Raw genomic sequence first — 21,337 nt, 5'->3', positions numbered from 1 at the left:
ATAGAACCTGCAAACTGTTTACAACAATTTATAGACCTTCTTAGTTGTGTGATTGTTTTATAATCAAAATCACCTCAGTTAAACTTTATTTCAAACATTTGCCAGATTGAAATCTGATATACTATCTGCAAATTAATATTTTCTTTGTAGTGAATCATTTGATGATGAATTTATACAGAAATGTAAAACAAAATGCCTGGTTTATTTTTAAACAATAATATACTGTGTTAGTGTTATGGTTAATAAAATAAAAAAATATTTCTAAGTGGGGATTTTTTATTTTATTTAGAATAAATGCAATGAAAATGCAATATTGCTTAAAAGCTGTTGGAAGTATGAAGAAGATGGTTTTTATCTATAAATATTTGTTAGAAAGTGATTCCAGAAATATTTCATATGTTAATAGTCATTTCTCATTTCTTAAGACATACTTTTTTGTAAATGGTATGGATAAATCTTGGATTGACAGTTTGATAAAATTATTATATTTTGACAACTATACTTCTTACTGTAAACTGGATGAATTATAATTCTTTCTTCCACAAAAACCTTTACAATCCAGTGTTAGGTGTTTATACAACTGCTAACGTTTTTCAACCCCGTCGGGGTCTTCATCAGGCACAGCACAAAGGTAGTTTCAAATGCCAGTGAATGGAACCAAGAAACCGAAGCGAATTCTATTCCAATTTTTGAAATCACGGAATTGAAAGATAAGATGGAACATTATGCTCGAGCTAGGATGTTATCTACACATGCGTACAATTACGTTCACCGATCGTTGGATGTAAAACGAATTAATGCAATATTAAGTTATTTGTGGGTGTGCACTTCCCTCATAGCAATATTTCCAGGCTTGCGAGATGTTGATTGCATCCTTATAGTTGATGCGTGTGTTGTGCAAACCCGCTTTATATATCTCTAGGGTCTCAAGCGTCTATATATCTCTAGGGTCCCACTTTATATATATATCTAGGGTCTGAAGTTATATTTTGACAATTGATGTAAATTGCCGTTTAACCACTTATATAACTATTCTTAACTGTATGTTGTATGAGCAAGCTACAAATTTCGAACGTGTTCGAAATTTGTAGCTTGCTCATAACAGTTATTATATTTTATATTACAATATTAATGAAAGTTTGATAAAATGTTTCAAAATGATTGAAAATAATGACAATGATTTTCAGTGATGATTGAAATTAGTGTAATGAACATAAAGGTGTGGTACATTTAAGGTTCTTTCTTCCAGATTATTCTAAATTATTTCTATTAAATGAAATAATTTAGAATAATCTGGAAGAAAGGACCTTAAATGTACCACACCTTATGTAAATTTGATATCTGATTACTAATATTAATACAAAATGATGATGTAACCATTTTCCTTTAATAAAATTTTAAATAAATAAATAAATAAATCTAGATATTTTGGCTGATATACATGTCAACAAATATTAATCCATTCAGGATAAATTAAATGATAAGTGAACCAATAGATTTTTACTGTATTTAGGTTAATATGAAAATTTGTGTGTCATAGATTATAAGAATTTGTTATTAAGGTAAACTAGAATGCCACCTGCTAATAATTTTAAAAATTTAACAATTTTAAGAACATTTGTTGATAATTGACTGTTTATTTTAATAATTAATACTTATAATCATCAATTTTAATGTAACATAAAACCTACAGGAAACAATAGTTTTTTTTCATCATTATGAATATTTAATGAATAAGAAATATAGAATCCATCTAAGTATAATTAACTAGATAAAATGACAATTAAAAAATTTTTATTGAAACACTATGAACTTTGTAATTGTTTTTAATATACTGTTCAAGAAATAAATGAAACCAATATGACAGCAGGATTAATATTGTATTTTTATGTGTTTTCTGTTACAGCAGCATGTATATTGTTATACTGTTAAAGATAATTTTACATTGAACTTAATTAATCGTAAATATTAATATTTAAATTAAATTTTAAACTTTTTATATATGATATGATAGTATAATTAATTTCAAGATATTGAAAATAATTATCAAGGTAGTAATTAAATAAAAATGGTTTTGTTTTTGTATTAGTTGAGATTTTCCAATACAGTATATTCATGTTTGATAATTCTCACAAGATTGATTATTATCACAAGATTGTTGTTTATGAAATACTATTATAAATATATTTATACTAAAATATGATAATTATAGAGGATAGGATTTAATGATTTAATAACATGAAAGATATTAATGAAATTTAACTAATTAATAAATATTAAGCATGTACAAACAATAACTAGAATGTTATGTGTTCAGTTCTAAATATGAACTGAATATTTAGGCTTAAATTTATTCTATATTTTAATTAATTAAATTATGGAATTTAGCCTAAAAATAGGAAGGTATGTCACCATTTTGTATTAAGATAAATGATTAGAAATTAGTTTTGAATTTAATTAATTTATAAAATTTTGAAAAAAGTAATCTGGAGCAGGAGTTTAACCTGCAATTTCTGCTTACTGTATGGATGAATTATCAGATGCATAGTAAATGGAATTTTAGAGTTTGCGTCCTCCTCTAGATTGATCTTTTCTTGCAGATTTTTCCAAATTATTAAATTAATTTAAAATTTAATTTTATGTACAAAAATTTTATGTACACTTAATTTTTCTACTTTATTGGAGATGTTTAGAATGCTTTCCTTAATTTCCAGTTACATTGCAGTCGTCATTAGAGGTAGAAATTGTTGAAGATACGTTTACAAGACTTGAATGTTTTAAATTTATATTGATCTGAACTAGCATAAGTTTTGTGAGCAGATTATATTCTCTGCCAGACAAAGTATATGATAGGAAGTACTTAAATATTGAAATACAAAATAAGTATTATAACAAATAGCTTTAATTCCTTAATCCTTATGCTTTTTATCCTGTCAAGTTCATTTATAAAATATTCTTTAAACACAACATAAATGTTTTTGGCTAATCATTACATTTATTATCCATTTCCAAGTTAGTGTGAGGCCTACCTTTTCCCTCTCCAAAATTTGTTGTTATTTTATATAAGTATATATTCATGAATTGTTATTTACATTATCTGTATAATTTTAATCACTTTATTTTAATTATTCTGCTAATAATGTATTCTCATTAATCAGTTAGAAATTTTATTGTATTTTAAACTCTATATGTATTTTATATCCTTTTTTTTGTTTTGTCTGGTTGTGTAAAGAACAACTGTTAGCTATCAGACAGGATGCCCTTTGGACCCACATCTCAAATAAGATGCATATATAAACTCGACATCAAGATTGTTTATATATAAACCAACGTTGTAAAGGAATTTTGCCTATTTTTCCGATTTTAGGGACCCCTTTCCAAATTTTTAGTAATATCAATTTAAAATAATTTAGAGAAACAAATTAGAATTAAAAAAATCATCAGTTAACTGTTATAAATCTCATAACATGCAAAGGAAAAGATGAGGGGGATGACCATCGTTTCCCCCTTTGTAGATGGTGTTGGGTGACTAGTGATATGCTATTCATGTCACATGGATGCATATTATTCTTCGTTGACAAGAGAGGAGGACCACTGGATAACCAATCGTGCTTTTTACAAATTACTTCACCCTTTTCTGGAACAAAAGCATGATTGGTCAAAAATGAAGAATAAAACAGAAAGAAATGACAAAATGAATAGACTGGACTGACTGACTGACAACTGGACAGGAGACGTCTAACTGAGCAACTTAGCCTAGAACCTTAGTTGGACTTAGAGGACGGAGAAAGCAACTGAGAGATGGACCTAGTGAAAGACCAAGTGGAGGGACCAAGTAAAGGAGAAAGAAGACGAAGAGGGAGGAGCACAGGCAGAGAAAGTGAAGAAAGAAGAGAAGACAAATCGGATTTTATAATTTAGTTTTAAAATCTTGTTTTTTGATGATAAACTTTTTCATTTGTACTTGACTTTGCATTCATCCTCCTGAGAGGTTCATTCCTGGACTTTGGAGTAACTCTTACCGTCAAACCTTAAATATTTGTTTTTTTTTTGGAGGTGTGTCCAACAAAATACCTGATGGCAAGGCCCTACCCTAAATTTGCATAATCTAATTTTTTATGGCCCCGAACCCCACATTAGCAAGCTATTAATACATATTTCATTACTAATATTAATTGATTTCAATGTTATGTTCTTGTATATCCACATTTTTTCTGCAGCCCAATGTTTTTTCTTTTTCAAGGAGTTTTTCTTTCTCTTCACTTTCTACTAACTACTTTTTTTTAACGTTTGTTCTATTATTTTTCTTTCCTTTTTCAATCTTTATATTCCATCAAGTCTTATTTCCAAGTTTCTCTTCATGATGTAACATTTATTCCTTTCTTTATTTTCTTCTATTGCCATCATATAAACTTCTGTTTTGTCTTCTATTTCTATTCTTCTTACCAAAATTCATTTCTTAATTTACCAAACAATTTGACATTTTTCTTATAAAAATTTGCAGTTATACAGTTTGTGTGGCTAAAAGCATGACATTAGTCTATCAACATAGTAGCATTACTTCTGTAGTAGAGAACATTGTTTGTACGAGCTGGCTGCCTGCAAAAAAGTATGTAACCTTTCTTAACACAGCTCTTACTTTTGTGACTGTAATCTTGTTTATAACTTTGTATTAAGTTTGTCAACCAAAATATTACTTCATAATTAATTTCATTAGCAGCAATTTTAATCTCTGGTTGCTATTTGTACGGAAAAAATAATGTAATGACTGAAAGATATCGAATATGAAGTCATCCACATACAGCAACAAAATAGATTGTTCCTTTTATACACCTGTACACCCATCAAATTGTAACAAATATGGCCGAAGAGGGACAGACAACCTGTCTGAAATGCATACCGTCGTCGTAATTAACTTGTGATTACTCTGACAACATCAATAGTGTGTGGTAAGTCCTCCACAGAGCCAAAACTTAGCAATTGTAATTTCATATTGTAACATAAGGACAAAAAGCAATTTACCAATAAATATGAGCGTTTGTTTTGTAAGGATTTTTTCAGTAATTTGTATCCTAATGAAGGCTGAAATGGTTGTAACTCTTGGAAATTAAAGCATTTAAAAAATCTCCAATAAAGCAAAAAACAGTGAATTTTAATTTCTAATTATTAATCTTAGCATCGTTGTTAGCATAGCTGTCTATTATGTCAAATTTTATTATTTTAATTAATTAAAACTTTGAATAAATTAAACCCAAAAAATCTAGTAGTTTATATTTATGATGAACATTAAATATCCAATAAGTTGATTCAGAATAATAATAAAATAATTGATTAAATAATCATCTTTGCAGTTTTATTTGTTAAATTAGATATGCAAGTGAATAACAGTAAGGAGCATAAATGTATATAATGTATATGCTAAATGATAACAAAGACTTGAGTGTATGTGTACAATTAATATATTATAACTGGAATAATTCTATAATAAATAATAAACAAATTTAATTTTCCAGCATTCATTCTATATTGTGAATGATAGTCTGTTTCAAATAAATTGGGAGTTAATGTAAACATAGACATATATCACTTTGCTTTCTCTGCTTAATCTAATTTTCGTGTCAGCTGAACATAAGCTTGAAATGTCACTGATTCCTCCATATAATATAGTTCCAAATAATTTTGTTCTGAAATACAGTCAAACCTGTTTTTATGCGGGGGATAGGGACCGCATTAAAAAAAACGCATTAAAAAAAATCTCACGAAACTTCACGAATGGCTGTAAATAATAGTTTTCGCAACACAATTAAAAAAATAATTTTTTTATGCGGTCAACAGGGACCGCATAAAAAAAGTCTCACATAGAAAAAACTCAAAACCGTACGAAATAGAATTTATTGACAACAGATGTCAGCACTTGACTGCATCGTCTGGTCTATCGTCTGTTTTACATATTTTTGTCCAGGTGGTGTTTTGTTGACTTAAAAAGTAAATTATTTCATTTTTCGCATATTCATGCAATAATATTACTATAATAAGTGCATTTATGCTATAATAAGTTTATTTAGCTATAATAAGTCAACGTGAGACATGACGAATTGCACGAGACTAGTCGCCAACTATACCGCACAAATTAAAAATTCGCATTAAAAAAATCGCACAAATAAAAATCGCACATAAAAAGAGCGCATAAAAACAGGTTTGACTGTACAGGATAAAGGATGTTTTATAGATATAGGACTTATAAATATGTTTTATTTATCTGAAAAACTGTAGATTTTCTTTCTGTTAATAATGATATTACAGAATCTTATAAATCTTTCAGCTATAAAAATTTTATTTATGATGTCTTATCTGAGAAACAGAGAATCTGTTAATTCCTGTAAAATTAAAATAGTGATTATGTAAGATTAAGTACAAAAATTCTACAATGATTTAATCATTTTTCACTTGTATTAAAAGATTACTAGTGCCAATAAATATAGAATTTTTGTTAAAAAAATCTCTTAATTAAGAATTACAAAAATTAATGCTTTTTATTAAATATTTTTTCATTTTAATCATTATTTGAACTGCTTACTATATAACCTGTTTTAATACTTATAGATATTTCATAATTACCCCATCAATCGCTAATCTGTTTTCTTATGATAAGCCACCACAGTGACTTCATCAGTATAAGCAAACATACATGTTTGAGAATGTTGTTATCTGATTGAATGAAGTTCAATAATATATGAATATTTAAATAGTATGATTTTTTATGTATTTATTTTTCTAATTTTGATCTCTGTATAGCAATTATACCTATATAATTGCCATACAGAGTCTGTACAGAGTAAATGAATGTATGCTAATTAAATCTATCTCCCTACCATTTCATTGGTGGTGATTATTACATTTTCATTGCAGTGGTGACTCACTCTCTGTTTTCATTAGTAGTATCAGGTCAAATTCAGGGAAATTATGGGAATCTTGCTTAATTCCAAGAAATTCCCCTTGGAAAAATTTCAAGGGAGGGGACTCCTTGCCAATTTGTGCCATTACATTGTTAATTGTAGTAACTTGCAAATTGATTATTTCTGATGATGATCTATAAAGTAGACCAAAATCATTAGAATTTAAAAATTATATTGCTCTGCTATATACTAGAGGTCAAACCCCTAGTATAATATTAATTGGCATATTTAAATTTTAAAACATTTTGCAACTTTAAAAACACTATGTTAAGTTAGGCAAAATTATAAATTTGAGAGAATGTCTAATAATCTAATATCAGTAAAATTTGTTTTTTGAAAATATTTAAATTTTTTCTGAACCTCTCACAATTACTCTTCACACCTTCAATTTGGGGGTCGGTGTTAATGAACTAGTTTAAAAATTAAAACAAAAATACAAAAAAAAGAAATAAATAAGTGTTGTACTGTTCATCATTTTTCCAATTTTATTTTTGATAATTTTGATTGTGTAACACAATAATTTATGATAAAATTTTTTTCAGTTTATTAATAATCTTTAAGATTCATAAAATTTATTAAGAGACAATTTAATAAACTATTTTAACAGATTGTACTAGTGTCAATAAAGAGGTGAGTGCCAATGTTCTGTTGTTGTCTTTGTTAACTTTTTTGACTGAGTAGATCATAATAGTGACAACAAAAGTGGGACATACATTTTTACAAGTTCCCCAAAATACTTGCTTCCTTCTGAGAAAGTCAAGGCAGTCTTTCTCTTATTTGGAAACATGAATTTTAGCTCCTGAATATTGTCAGTTTATTATGAATGACTATGATTTACATGCTTATTCAGTGTTTCTTTGTGTTAATACATTTATTCTGCTTATTATTGTTTTATATGTTCAAGAATTATTTGTTTAATAAGATTGTCATCTTTTGGTCAACAATCCTTTGTTTTAAGGTAGAGCAAAAAACTGGATGCTTTTATAAACACCTTACATCACAAAAATCAAAAATACTTTGTTTTGTACCTGTAAGATGTGGATGTTTTATGAGAATTTATTATATAATTATTGTGTTGTTAAGATCATTTGAAGTTTTTGACAAGACTGTGTCTTGTTTATATAATTGCAGTGCAGGAGTACATGTCAGGAGTTACAATTTGGCACAGAGTATTTGGTGCCCAAATCATGCGCGCACAAAAAATCTAGACTTGTAGGTACTGGGGACCAAAAACCGAGTCAAAATAAAATACAATAAACAAAAATAGCTACTGGAAAATAACTATTAAAAACAAAAAACCTTGATAATTCCAGCAAAAAATATTTAATAAAAACGTTTTCGACTGTTTTAAACAGCCTTCATCAGTTAAAACGAACTTAAAAACAAAAGAATGCAGAAAAAGAACTCAAGCAAATATTTAAAATTCAAATTAATTCCAAAGTAAAAATGCCGTTCTGAATAAGAAATTAACAAATTGCGCATGCGCAATATATCGCAGTGAAAATAAAAATAAAAAATAAAACAAATAACAAAAATATTGCCGCAAAAACTTGTCTATTACAAGAAAAAACGTTATGTACTGCGGTAAAACGATCTCCAAGCCGTGGACAAAGCATCAGCGTCTCTATGGTTAATACAACCGGTGTTAACGTGGGCTTTGTAGATTTCTAGTTTTTCTAAATATTTCAGCATTTGTTTGTTGGTCGTGGCCTTAATGATAGACGCTTTATCCCAATAAATGTCAACATCTTGATGTTTAGCGAAAGCTGCTAGCACAGTAGTATCCAAGCTTTTATTAATGGAGTATCTATGCTCCTTAAGCCTCTGTTTTAAATGCCTCATGGTTGCGCCAACGTATACCAGATCCGAATTAAACCGACGATCCTTTAAAGGTATAGAATATACCCCTGTTTTATAACTATGGTTTTCTTTTTTCTTGTCATTTCTTAATAATCGATATATTGTAGGATTACGTCGATACAACAATCTTAAGTTGTTATTTTTGGCCACTTTCTTAATCATCGTGTGTAAGAAAGGAAAATAATTGAGAATCACTTTTCTCCCTTGATTCATAGGAGGAAGCTGCCGATTTTTTGTCCTCTGAAACCTGTCGATAAGTCCATCAATCTCCTTACTCCGATACCCATGTTGTAATGCTGTAGCACGAATGTAACTTAGTTCCTTATAGGTGTCAATAACACTGGTGCAATGCGTGTAAGCACGCTTGATCCAGGCATGGAACGCTGCGTATTTAAAATTCATCGGATCGACAGAATTTTTTGGTATAATAATGGGCTGATAGGTGGGTTTTCTATAAATGTCAGTCCATATTTGACCCTCCTTGCATGTGATTGAAAGATCAAGGAAATTTACGTTAAAAGCACTCTCTTGGTCTACCGCTAAGGTCAAACCATATGGGTTTTTGTTGATTTCGTGCAGGAAATGCAGAGCGCTACAATCATTTTTCCAAAGGATGAAAACATCATCTACATATCTTGTATATAAATCTGGTCAAATATGGACTGACATTTATAGAAAACCCACCTATCAGCCCATTATTATACCAAAAAATTCTGTCGATCCGATGAATTTTAAATACGCAGCGTTCCATGCCTGGATCAAGCGTGCTTACACGCATTGCACCAGTGTTATTGACACCTATAAGGAACTAAGTTACATTCGTGCTACAGCATTACAACATGGGTATCGGAGTAAGGAGATTGATGGACTTATCGACAGGTTTCAGAGGACAAAAAATCGGCAGCTTCCTCCTATGAATCAAGGGAGAAAAGTGATTCTCAATTATTTTCCTTTCTTACACACGATGATTAAGAAAGTGGCCAAAAATAACAACTTAAGTTTGTTGTATCGACGTAATCCTACAATATATCGATTATTAAGAAATGACAAGAAAAAAGAAAACCATAGTTATAAAACAGGGGTATATTCTATACCTTTAAAGGATCGTCGGTTTAATTCGGATCTAGTATACGTTGGCGCAACCATGAGGCATTTAAAACAGAGGCTTAAGGAGCATAGATACTCCATTAATAAAAGCTTGGATACTACTGTGCTAGCAGCTTTCGCTAAACATCAGGATGTTGACATTTATTGGGATAAAGCGTCTATCATTAAGGCCACGACCAACAAACAAATGCTGAAATATTTAGAAAAACTAGAAATCTACAAAGCCCACGTTAACACCGGTTGTATTAACCATAGAGACGCTGATGCTTTGTCCACGGCTTGGAGATCGTTTTACCGCAGTACATAACGTTTTTTCTTGTAATAGACAAGTTTTTGCGGCAATATTTTTGTTATTTGTTTTATTTTTTATTTTTATTTTCACTGCGATATATTGCGCATGCGCAATTTGTTAATTTCTTATTCAGAACGGCATTTTTACTTTAGAATTAATTTGAATTTTAAATATTTGCTTGAGTTCTTTTTCTGCATTCTTTTGTTTTTAAGTTCGTTTTAACTGATGAAGGCTGTTTAAAACAGTCGAAAACGTTTTTATTAAATATTTTTTGCTGGAATTATCAAGGTTTTTTGTTTTTAAAATAAAATACAAAATGGCAACAAACTTTCTACAAACAGGCGCTAGTGTGATATTTGCGCATTCATTGCTTGTTGGGAAGTTGGAAATGCAAATGTTGCAAAATTGAATTTTGACAAACAAATCTTTGAAAAAATCCATTTACCTGTCCTGTGTTATTCCTGACATATCTCTGGTTGCGATCTGCTGACCTTGACTGGTTGGCCCAAGATATCTCATTTCAGCATTGGAATGTTTTTGAAACTAGATGGGGCTAGTCGTTATAATTTTATATTAAAACTAACTTTCGAAATATAATTTTTTTGTTTTTACATTTATTAATATATATATATTTTGTTTGTGCAAAATAAAAAAATAATTTTAGATGATACAATTGTGTCCAATAATAATCGCTGCGATTATTATTAGACACGATTGTATCATATTGTAGCCACAATTATTTTTTCAAAAACAGGAAATTTTTGTTAGGCATCGACAAAAATTCAACCTGGGGCGACATGCAACGGAGAGAAATTTTGACATTGGATAGGTTAATTTCACTAAAAATGTCTCATGGCTGTGGCCAAGGCCAGTGAAGTTTGAACAATTGCACTCAAAACCAGCGATACCAAAGATGAATGAGAACAAGACCCTCCGTGATCTTCGAAATGATCCCACTCACTGTAGCCAAGAACAGTAAATGGGACATGACAACGCAACCCATCATAACCACAGCAACAATGAAGCCCGTCGTAATCTATGCCATGACCCCAAGTACTGGTGTCAACTTTTCTTCATTAGAGAGTGCTCATTTTTCTCTTTTCCTTAGAAAACAATGCACAGTTGAGTCCTGAGTCTCTGAGACAGTCTTATCCCAAAAATGGCTTTGGCATTTTACTTGTTGTTTTTGTAATTGTATTTCTGGCTTTACTGGTGTGAGACTGCGGATTTTAGCGGGAAAATCTGTGTAAATGAAAGAAAACTTTCATTTTTTTCTTACAAATTAGTGTAAACAATCCCCGAGAGAAACAATTCCTCGCAGAGAAACGGAGCAGAGGTCTCCGGCAACTTGCAACAGTTGGGTGGGAAAGTTGACACTTGGCTGTCAAGAATTCGCAAGTCATCGTCAACAACCAACAGCTTCCCACACTAACTCTATAAAAGCTCGCGCAACCGGAACTTTGCACGCTCGCATAGGAAGTTATTATTGTACTTGTGTCCGTCTCCATGCCCAGGAACGAAGTCCTGTCAGAGAAGACCCACAGCAACTCTTCCACATCGTCGGCAACCGCCATACATCGAATTATATCGTCCAATCTCACACCAAGAGGTATTTTTTTAGGACCTTTGTAAACTCTCTCTCCAGCAACGGCAATAGGCTTAACGCATAGCCGTCTTAGTTAGAATCTGTAACTTGCATATAGTTGCATTCAGGCGTATGTTAACCGCATTTACTCTCATAGTATATAGTAGAATAGCCTTGTAACCAATCTAGTTAATCAATAAATGTTTTATTTGTTAACCTGTCTCCTGTCAATCAAAGACGCCTGTCGACTTACCGACGCACCTCCCCACTCACTTTTTTTCTTGCCCTCCTAGCCATCCGAAACGACAACGAGATCGGGTTTTGCCAACCCGTGCAGTGTAAGTGGTCAGCGAGGATAACCCCTGACCCTCTGCTTATCTCACACTGGTCAATGGCTGGCTGCACTGCCTCACTAGCTATATAGTCATTGATCACCAAAACCAGAAAATCACACAAACCAATGAAATAACCGCAAGACATAAAGGATTGGCTATTTATAATTTAGGCTGATATAGTTTAACTAATACGAAGCTTAGTTTTAGTTGATATCTCACAACTGTCCAAGATATTTTAGTAATTTGGTTGAAACTTGTTAATTCTATCAGCTAATTCCGTTGCTAAGAGTCTAGGACAGATTTTTGATTTTAAGTCTTTGTCTAACCCATGAATACCTTGGTAATTTAGACAATAAGCTTTTGTAAATTGTAAATGACTTTTTATCATTTTTGTGTTTTTCACATAAATAGGCATACTTTTATACCTAAGATCTAAATGTATGCAGTTTAATATTCTTTAAATGGAAATAAGATACTATTTATAAGTTTCTTACTGTGGATCAGTGTTAACAGCCCTTGGCTGCAATTTTTTCTATAGATCTTATTGTCATAGATAGCCCCACAAAGAGCTTATGTTACTTCCAATAGTTCGGTAATGGTTTATTGAAATTGCTGAACTGTTGCCTTGACAAGATGGTGATTAACAAGATGTTTGTTACTGTTGTTGTTATAACAATATTTTGTGTATAATATTGGATATTCCAATATTAATTTTTATAGATACATAGCCAAACAATTGCTTTACATACTCATTATTAAATACTAATACTTATTAATAAGTATTAGTATTTATTAAATTAATAATTGTTAAATACTAGACTTATTAATTTTTGTTGTGTGTATGATGCAGCTGGTTATTTATTAATTTATTCTAATGCATTTTTCATTCTCATTGTTCTTAGAAAATTTTCATTGAGGCTTTTCTCTGTTATCAGAAAGAGAATTTCTAGAAATTGTTATTTTAAAATCTAAAAATTTTAATGTGTCATGTTATGCATGACAAATGAAAATTTTTAGATTTTAAAATAACACAGTTCTCATTTGTCTAAGACAATAGCACTCATTTGACTAAGACTGTATATAATGAGATATAACTTGTGTATGAATAGTTTATAGAATTTTTTTAACAAAATTAAAACAATGTCTGTCCAAAAAGGAACTACCATTTATTTTCCTGCGTTCTCAGACAATACACACATTCTTGGCAACTGACCTTTCTTTTTAGGCTGCTTGTTGCCTGAAGTTAAAAAATGTCCTTTTAAAAAACACACAAAATGTTCAATTAAAATTACAAGTAATTTCTAAAAAAAGAACCGGTAACATACAGACTGTTGCATACATCCATCTATACTTGGGTTGCTACTGCTTTTATCTACTGAGAAATTAAAACAATGTCTGTCCTTTTTGGGCAGACATTGTTTTAATTTTGTTAAAAAAATAATTATCGAATTCGATGAAAAATTTACAGAGTTTATAGAATATTACAATGGACTATTTTATCTGCCATGTTTAAAAAAGGAAATCTTATGAAAACAAATACAATATTTGAAATGGTTTCATTAATTCTCATTTATAGTTATGGAATCATTTCAAATATATCTATTGATAACTACAACATATATATGTATATATGTACACACAGAGCATTCCATATATTATTTATATTCTTATTGCAAAATTCATATAATATGTTTTCTTTAAAAGATTCACTACTGAAAAATTTGTGTGTTTTGGCATTGATGTTTTATCTGATACTTTTTATTATATAACTCATTGTAATTTTTGAATATGTTGAAAACATGTTTTAAATAACTAACTAACTAACTAACTTAAACAACTAATGTTTTAAGTAACTAAGCAATGCATTAAGTAAAAATATGTTAAAATATTTTTGTAACAACCTTAAACTTTAGATTTTTTTTAACAAAAATTCAATGTTTTTCAAATTAGGTCTAAAGTTTTTTAAAAAAAAATATTTTAACCATAAAATAGAAATGAATGTGATATTATTCTGCTTTGCCTCATAAAGGAAAGATTATTAGTTCACAAGATACAAGCAAAACTGTACTGCCTATGCAACTATTATGATACTTTGATATTATCATAGCAGTTGCATAGGCAGCTATTATAATACTTTGCAAATTTTGTTGTTTAATTTATGATTTTGTTTCTGTTTATATATTTCTCCAAGACAACAATAATTTGGTATCTTTATTGATTTCCAAATTTGAAAAGCTTATTATTTTTGGATGGTGCTTCATAGCAATTTAAAAATTTTAAACATTTTGCCCATTTTTATAATGATGAACAAACTTTTTATAAAAAAGGACAGTAGCGTGTTTTTGCAACTGTACACGGTAACAGACTATGTGATGGCATTGGTGAAATGCTAAAAAGAACAGTAACTAGATATTGTTTATGAACTGTATCCCATTGAATTTCAATGCCATTGGAATTATATGATTGGGCTTCACTGGCTTCAAATTTATTGTGTGATTACTAAGTACAGAACAACTAAGGACTATGAAAACAAAATTGTTCTTACAATCTCAGTTTGATGAAACAAAAGCTATTCTCATATCCCCCTTCAGTGTATAATTCTAAGTGATAGCAATAAAAATACATATGTAAAAAATACATGTGGATGTCACACCAACAATTGTTTAGCTCAAGCGAAAATTCACACCAAAGGCGTATAAGTTAGAAGTTAAATACTACTCATCCAGTATGGAATATGAAATGGTTTGCATTTTGAAAAGAAAATGAATGAAGTCTACATTGTAATTTGCACTTATTTCTACAAATAACATTTATGTTATGTAAATATTGTTGAGTGATGCGTAAGTAGAGCTTTTCATAAGTCAAAGTGTTTTGTCTGTGATTGCAGTACAAAAGCAGCCACGACCACTAAACATGATTTTTTGCAAATATGTTCAACTTGTCAAGGATGATGTCATGACAAAGCTGGAAATTTGATCTATGGGCTGAGTTATTCCAGGTCATATTATCCATGTAAAGTCTACAGACCAATGTCTGGTTGTACATTTAAATTAATCACATGATCGCACGATTTTTGCAAGAATGTTAAACTTGTCAAAACCAATATTGTGATGAAGCCAGAATTTTGAAATTCTATGATCTGAGATATTCAAGGTCAAAGTTTGTTATGTAAGTTCTATGGGCTGATTGCCTGTAGTGAGTTTAAAGTACAACTAAACTTGAGGTTTTACAAATACAGTTTATTCCAAAATAATAGCAACTGTGTAATAATGATGTTAATACAGGAATAAAAAGCACCTTGTCGAACTGATTCTCATGACAACACAGCATTGTAATGTCTACTGGATGAATATAGAGCTTTATAATTAGTATGCAATCAATCTCCCTTTGGCCCAATTGGTTTAACTGGCTCCCAATTTCCTATCATTTTACCACATAAACTTTTTTTTCCTTCCTATTCATTTGCAAAGAATGTTACAAAACAAAAGGAAATTTATTGTTGATTTATTATACTAACTTATAATAATAATTTTATCAAAAAATAGTAGTAAAATAAAACTATAAAAATGAAATTTTAATAATGTTGTATAGGATATACTTGCCTCAAAATGAGAGAGATATTGTCACGTCAGCAGTTAAATTGCAATTAATAAGCAAAATAGCACACATTATAGTATAAAATACAGGACAGTAAAGATTAGGGGTGAATTTCTAGAAAATATAGTTTTGGAATACATGGTAAATTAAAGGTTTTATTATGGCAAGAGGAAAATTGTTCATATTTTGTGGAAAATTATGTCAGTTCTAGTGGAGAATAAAGAACAAAATGTCATCTGGAAGACTTCCTGCACTGAATTCCCATCAAAAATACTAATTTGCAGGAAACATAGCAATTCTATAATGAGTCTGAGGCAAATTGCATCTCACCTAGCCATAAATCTGTCAAAATCAACAGTAAACAGAGTTACAAAATTAAAATGAAACTTCTCCAGAAACTGGGCTATACTATATTGTACAAAAATTCAGTACCTTTATATTCACCCAGCTGATTTTTCAAAAAAATGAATGTTTTCGGTCTACTTCTAAGACCTGCTACAGGTGAAAAATTTTTAAAAGAGATGGAACTTCTAACGTTTTGATGTTCTAATATGAAGAGTTCACAGGTAAATTCAAATTTCAAATTTTATAGAATTGACCAATAGGATGCATCCAAGTGTAAAAGTTCTACAAAATAAGAAAATGAAACAAATTCTGCATTCAAATAAGAGCTGCAAAGACAAGCCTTTGACATATGTAGAATTAGTAATGTGGTCCTCTTCTTGAAAAATTTGGGAATCCCTGCTGTAGAATATCAGCAAGTTCTAGATATGAGATATGCACCTAATGTCATTTGCAGAAAAATTGGAGGAAAGTTTTTCCAATTTCAACAGTATAATGCGGCTTACTCATAATGCAAAATCAACTTGGGACTGATTTATGGCAAATGGTGTGCATGTTATATACTGGCACATGTTCTCCTGATCTTAATCCTATAGAAAACATGTTTGGTATCTTAGCAAGGAAAGTGTATAGGAATGGAAGCAATATACATCAGTGGAATCATTAAAAATTGCAATAACTGATGCTTGGTACAAGATCACAGATGAGAAGAGGAAAAATCTTATTAAAACAATGCCAGATAGAGTTTAAGAATAATTGATAAATAAGGTAACCGTATTTTGCTTATTAATAAATAAAATCACCAATTTAAATACCCTATCATTTTGGGACAAGTATATCCTATACAATATTGTTAAAATTCATTTATATTCTTATTTTATTACCATTTTTGAAAAAATTTTTACTATATGATATCATAATAATTCTAATTGTCAAATTTCCTTTGATTGTTTTGTAATGTGCATGTTATTTCTGAAATAATGACATTACTAATTTCACACTGGTTCTATCATTTTGGAATGGACTAAACGTATAAATCAGCGAGACCGATGTGATGATGAAGCCGAATTTTGAAACTCCATCTGTGAACAGATATTAGACATTGAAGTTTTCCTTGTAAAGTCTATGGTCTGATTGCCATTTGTAAGCTATGTGTTAGTCGAGTTTACGATTGCTGTAAATTTACATCAATCTCCATGACAACTTTTTATTTTGATCTTTACAATTGCCATTTAATATGCATAATGTCATGACAAAATGAATTTTTCAAAACATGCATGTGTTCTGTGGTCACACATGTGCATGTTTTAACCAGTTGTTGGATCCACATTTAGACTGCTGACTGCACATTAGGTGTTTTGAATGTTTTTTGAAATTTTTGTCAGTTATAACTGAACATTCACGTCCTCCTTTGAACTTGCAGGCTTTAAACTGCTTTATACAGAACATTAGAAACATATCACCAGATGTGTGTTTTCGTATCAAGCTGAAAAAGTAAAAATTATGCTTCGAGCTTACTTTTATTTTCCCAGAAAATACTTAGTTAATAAAATATTTTTTTAACTAATTGACAGTCACTTTAACTTGAGTTTTCGTGATTTAAAAATGAAATCATGCCATTTTGTTATATCTTGTTAACTAATAATCATTATACCCATGATTAATAATGTATTTATTTGTATTTTTTATGGTAAACATAAAATGCAGAATTGGGGCCTAATTTGAAAACATTGAATCTTTGTCAAAAAATTCAAATTGCAGAGTGGTTATAAAAATATTTTAATTTTTCATGCCATACCAATATACAAATAGTAGAGGAAAATTTACATTAAAAGAAGATACTTTAACATATTTTTATTTAAGGCATTGTTTAAGTACAAACCATTAAAAATTTGTTTTCAACATTATCAAAAGTAATATGGTAATAAATTATATAATGAAAAATATCTGATAAAACACTTTTTTATTACTAGTGAATCATTTTAAAACAAGATACAAATGTATAATAATAAATGCTTACTGGAACAAACAAATCAGAAATTAAATCTATTATACGCCTTTAAAGTATCCAGCATATTGTTAAATTATCATAAGAACGTTTTCGATCCCTTTTAGAGATCTTCTTCAGTTACCCATTAAAAAGAATGAACAAAATTCGAATTTAAAAGATCGCAAGTTTCGTTCTTAATGACGTCATCACTAACGTAAAACATTAAGAAGAAATTAAAAAATTAAACAAAACAAATAATTCTAGTTCCCGTGTGTAAATAACTTAACGGTAAAAACAAAATAAGATGAGAATGGAGAGAAGCGGCTAGTGCGTAGAAGTGAAATTACGTCATATCCGTTATGTGGAAAGACTTCCAGGCGGTTGCTAAGCTGTCCGAGTCTCTATGATTAATGCAGTGTTTGCTGAGGTGCGCCTTGTGTATCTCCATTTTTTCTATGTGTTTTATAGCTTGTGTTGATCTGGTAGGTTTAATGATCTCGGCCTTGTCCCAATAAACCGTCACGTCCTGCTCCTTGGCGAATGCCGCTAGTACCGTACTATCAACATTTTTATTGACCGTGTATTTGTGTTCCTCGATCCTTTTTTTCAAATTTCTCATGGTAGCCCCTACGTACACAAGGTCTGAGTTGAATCTCTTATCCCTCAACGGTATCGAGTAAACTCCCGTGAGGGTGTCGTATCTATATCTTTCCTTGTCGTTTCTCAAAAATTTATAAACCGTGGGATTACGTCTATAAACTATGCGGAAATTCCTTTTTCTGGCTACTTTCTTAGTGCCTTTGTTTAAAAACGGTATGTAATTAAGGACAATCCTTTCTTTCTGCTCATTTTTCTTTATACGTCGGCTGTGCGGCTGGTAGGTCTTAATAAGGGTATCTATCGTTTGTCTTCTGTACCCATGTTGTAACGCTATTCGTTGTGCCCTTGTGTATGTACCCTTGCGTACACAAGGGTACATACACAAGGGCACAACGAATAGCGTTACAACATGGGTACAGAAGACAAACGATAGATACCCTTATTAAGACCTACCAGCCGCACAGCCGACGTATAAAGAAAAATGAGCAGAAAGAAAGGATTGTCCTTAATTACATACCGTTTTTAAACAAAGGCACTAAGAAAGTAGCCAGAAAAAGGAATTTCCGCATAGTTTATAGACGTAATCCCACGGTTTATAAATTTTTGAGAAACGACAAGGAAAGATATAGATACGACACCCTCACGGGAGTTTACTCGATACCGTTGAGGGATAAGAGATTCAACTCAGACCTTGTGTACGTAGGGGCTACCATGAGAAATTTGAAAAAAAGGATCGAGGAACACAAATACACGGTCAATAAAAATGTTGATAGTACGGTACTAGCGGCATTCGCCAAGGAGCAGGACGTGACGGTTTATTGGGACAAGGCCGAGATCATTAAACCTACCAGATCAACACAAGCTATAAAACACAGAAAAAATGGAGATACACAAGGCGCACCTCAGCAAACACTGCATTAATCATAGAGACTCGGACAGCTTAGCAACCGCCTGGAAGTCTTTCCACATAACGGATATGACGTAATTTCACTTCTACGCACTAGCCGCTTCTCTCCATTCTCATCTTATTTTGTTTTTACCGTTAAGTTATTTACACACGGGAACTAGAATTATTTGTTTTGTTTTAATTTTAATTTAATTTCTTAATGTTTTACGTTAGTGATGACGTCATTAAGAACGAAACTTGCGATCTTTTAAATTCAAATTTTGTTCATTCTTTTTAATTCAAATTTTGTTCATGGGTAACTGAAGAAGATCTCTAAAAGGGATCGAAAACGTTCTTATGATAATTTAACAATATGCTGGATACTTTAAAGGCGTATAATAGATTTAACAAGATACAAAAAATAGATTGAGTTAATTGTTATTAAAATACATAAATAAATAAATTATTGGTGTATTTTGCTAATCAAATGATACAGCTGATTCATATTGGACTATAGTAAGGCTAATTAATTAATTAAGAGATTAAACAATTTGGACTGGAGGTAGATGGTTAAGCCACCATCTTGTGTTAAATTTAATAATTAGAAATAAATTTGAATTTATCTGGAAAATCTGACTTTTAATTTTGTGTAAAAATTTTTTTATCATATTTGCTTTAGTTGATGAGGATATGAAAAATAAAATTTAGAGTAAATTAATTGGCTATGTTCCAATAGTAAAAGAATAAAAATAAAGATGAAAGCTTTGATTCAAAGAATATTTATATATATTTAAAATTCTTTCAGACCACCTTTTGGACCCAGAGGACCTCCACCACCCCGATTTCGTGGCCCACCACCACCACCAATGATGAGAGGACCGCCACCGCCACCACATATGAGAGGTGGACCAGGCATGATGAGACGACCACCACCACCAGGTTACAGAGGTCCACCTCCGCCACCTTTTGATCCTAATTTTCCTCCTCCCCATATGCCACCACCAGGAATGCCACCACCACCAGGTATTCCGCCACCACCAGGAATGGCTCCACCTGGTATGCATCCTCCTCCTCCAGGAATGGTATGTTTGACATATATACTTTGTTCAATATGTTTTATGCAATAATATTGGTAAATCTTTAATTAAAAGACACTAGCTATGATAAAATAGTTTACTCATTACTACTTGCCCTTAAATGAGAATAAATATGTGAGGACCCAGACGAGGTCCGAAATCGCAAAAATGCAGAATTCTGTTGTGAAAAAATAATAAATTATATGAGAGAGAGAGAGAGAGAGAAAGAAAGCTCTTGATGAAAACAATGTGACGAAAAATGTAAACAACGAGTCTCGGGACGACGCCAACGCGGGTTAAACGACCTGTTAATGTTCAACCCAAAGGTAGAACTCTGACACACGCGCTCATAAATAGGTATAAGTTTGACACAAGTACTCAAAGAAAAAATCTCTTAGGAAAACTATTTCAGAAAAAGGGAAAAATTGGGGGATAGAAAAATATTGCGTGATTGTTAGAATTTCAAAATGACATCAATTATAAACAACGGATTAAATTATGAGTGCAGGTGTTGTGGTTCTATCAACAATCTCCGAGCATAGTCGACAATGGGTGTCAAATAGACACCTCGAATCGGGCCTTTCCTGCAACCCGACATGGTCTCGTTTTGCGCTTGGAAACAAAGGGGAGACCAATCAGAAAGCAAGGAAAGGGACGGGGGACCAATCCGAAAGATGGATAGTACACGAGAAAAACGTATAAAAACTGGGA

The 21,337-nt window shown here is 31.0% G+C and overlaps 1 protein-coding gene across 3 annotated transcripts in view; it reads left to right on the top strand.

Moving 5' to 3' along the window:
* The window catches only part of LOC136974407 (transcription elongation regulator 1-like), a 157,231-nt gene that overhangs the window by 2,721 nt on the left and 133,173 nt on the right, over positions 1-21,337 (top strand). For all 3 annotated transcript variants that reach the window (XM_067269277.1, XM_067269276.1, XM_067269275.1), the window contains exon 2: positions 20,356-20,632. In XM_067269277.1, the coding sequence (XP_067125378.1) occupies positions 20,356-20,632 (277 nt within the window). The remainder of the gene's footprint in view (positions 1-20,355; positions 20,633-21,337) is intronic.

Source organism: Centruroides vittatus, unplaced genomic scaffold (genome assembly GCF_030686945.1).
Source record: "Centruroides vittatus isolate TY-2023 unplaced genomic scaffold, ASM3068694v2 contig_349, whole genome shotgun sequence".
Lineage (NCBI taxonomy): Eukaryota > Metazoa > Arthropoda > Arachnida > Scorpiones > Buthidae > Centruroides > Centruroides vittatus.
Note: the sequence above shows the minus strand (reverse complement) of the source record. Positions and strands in the feature narration are given on the sequence as shown.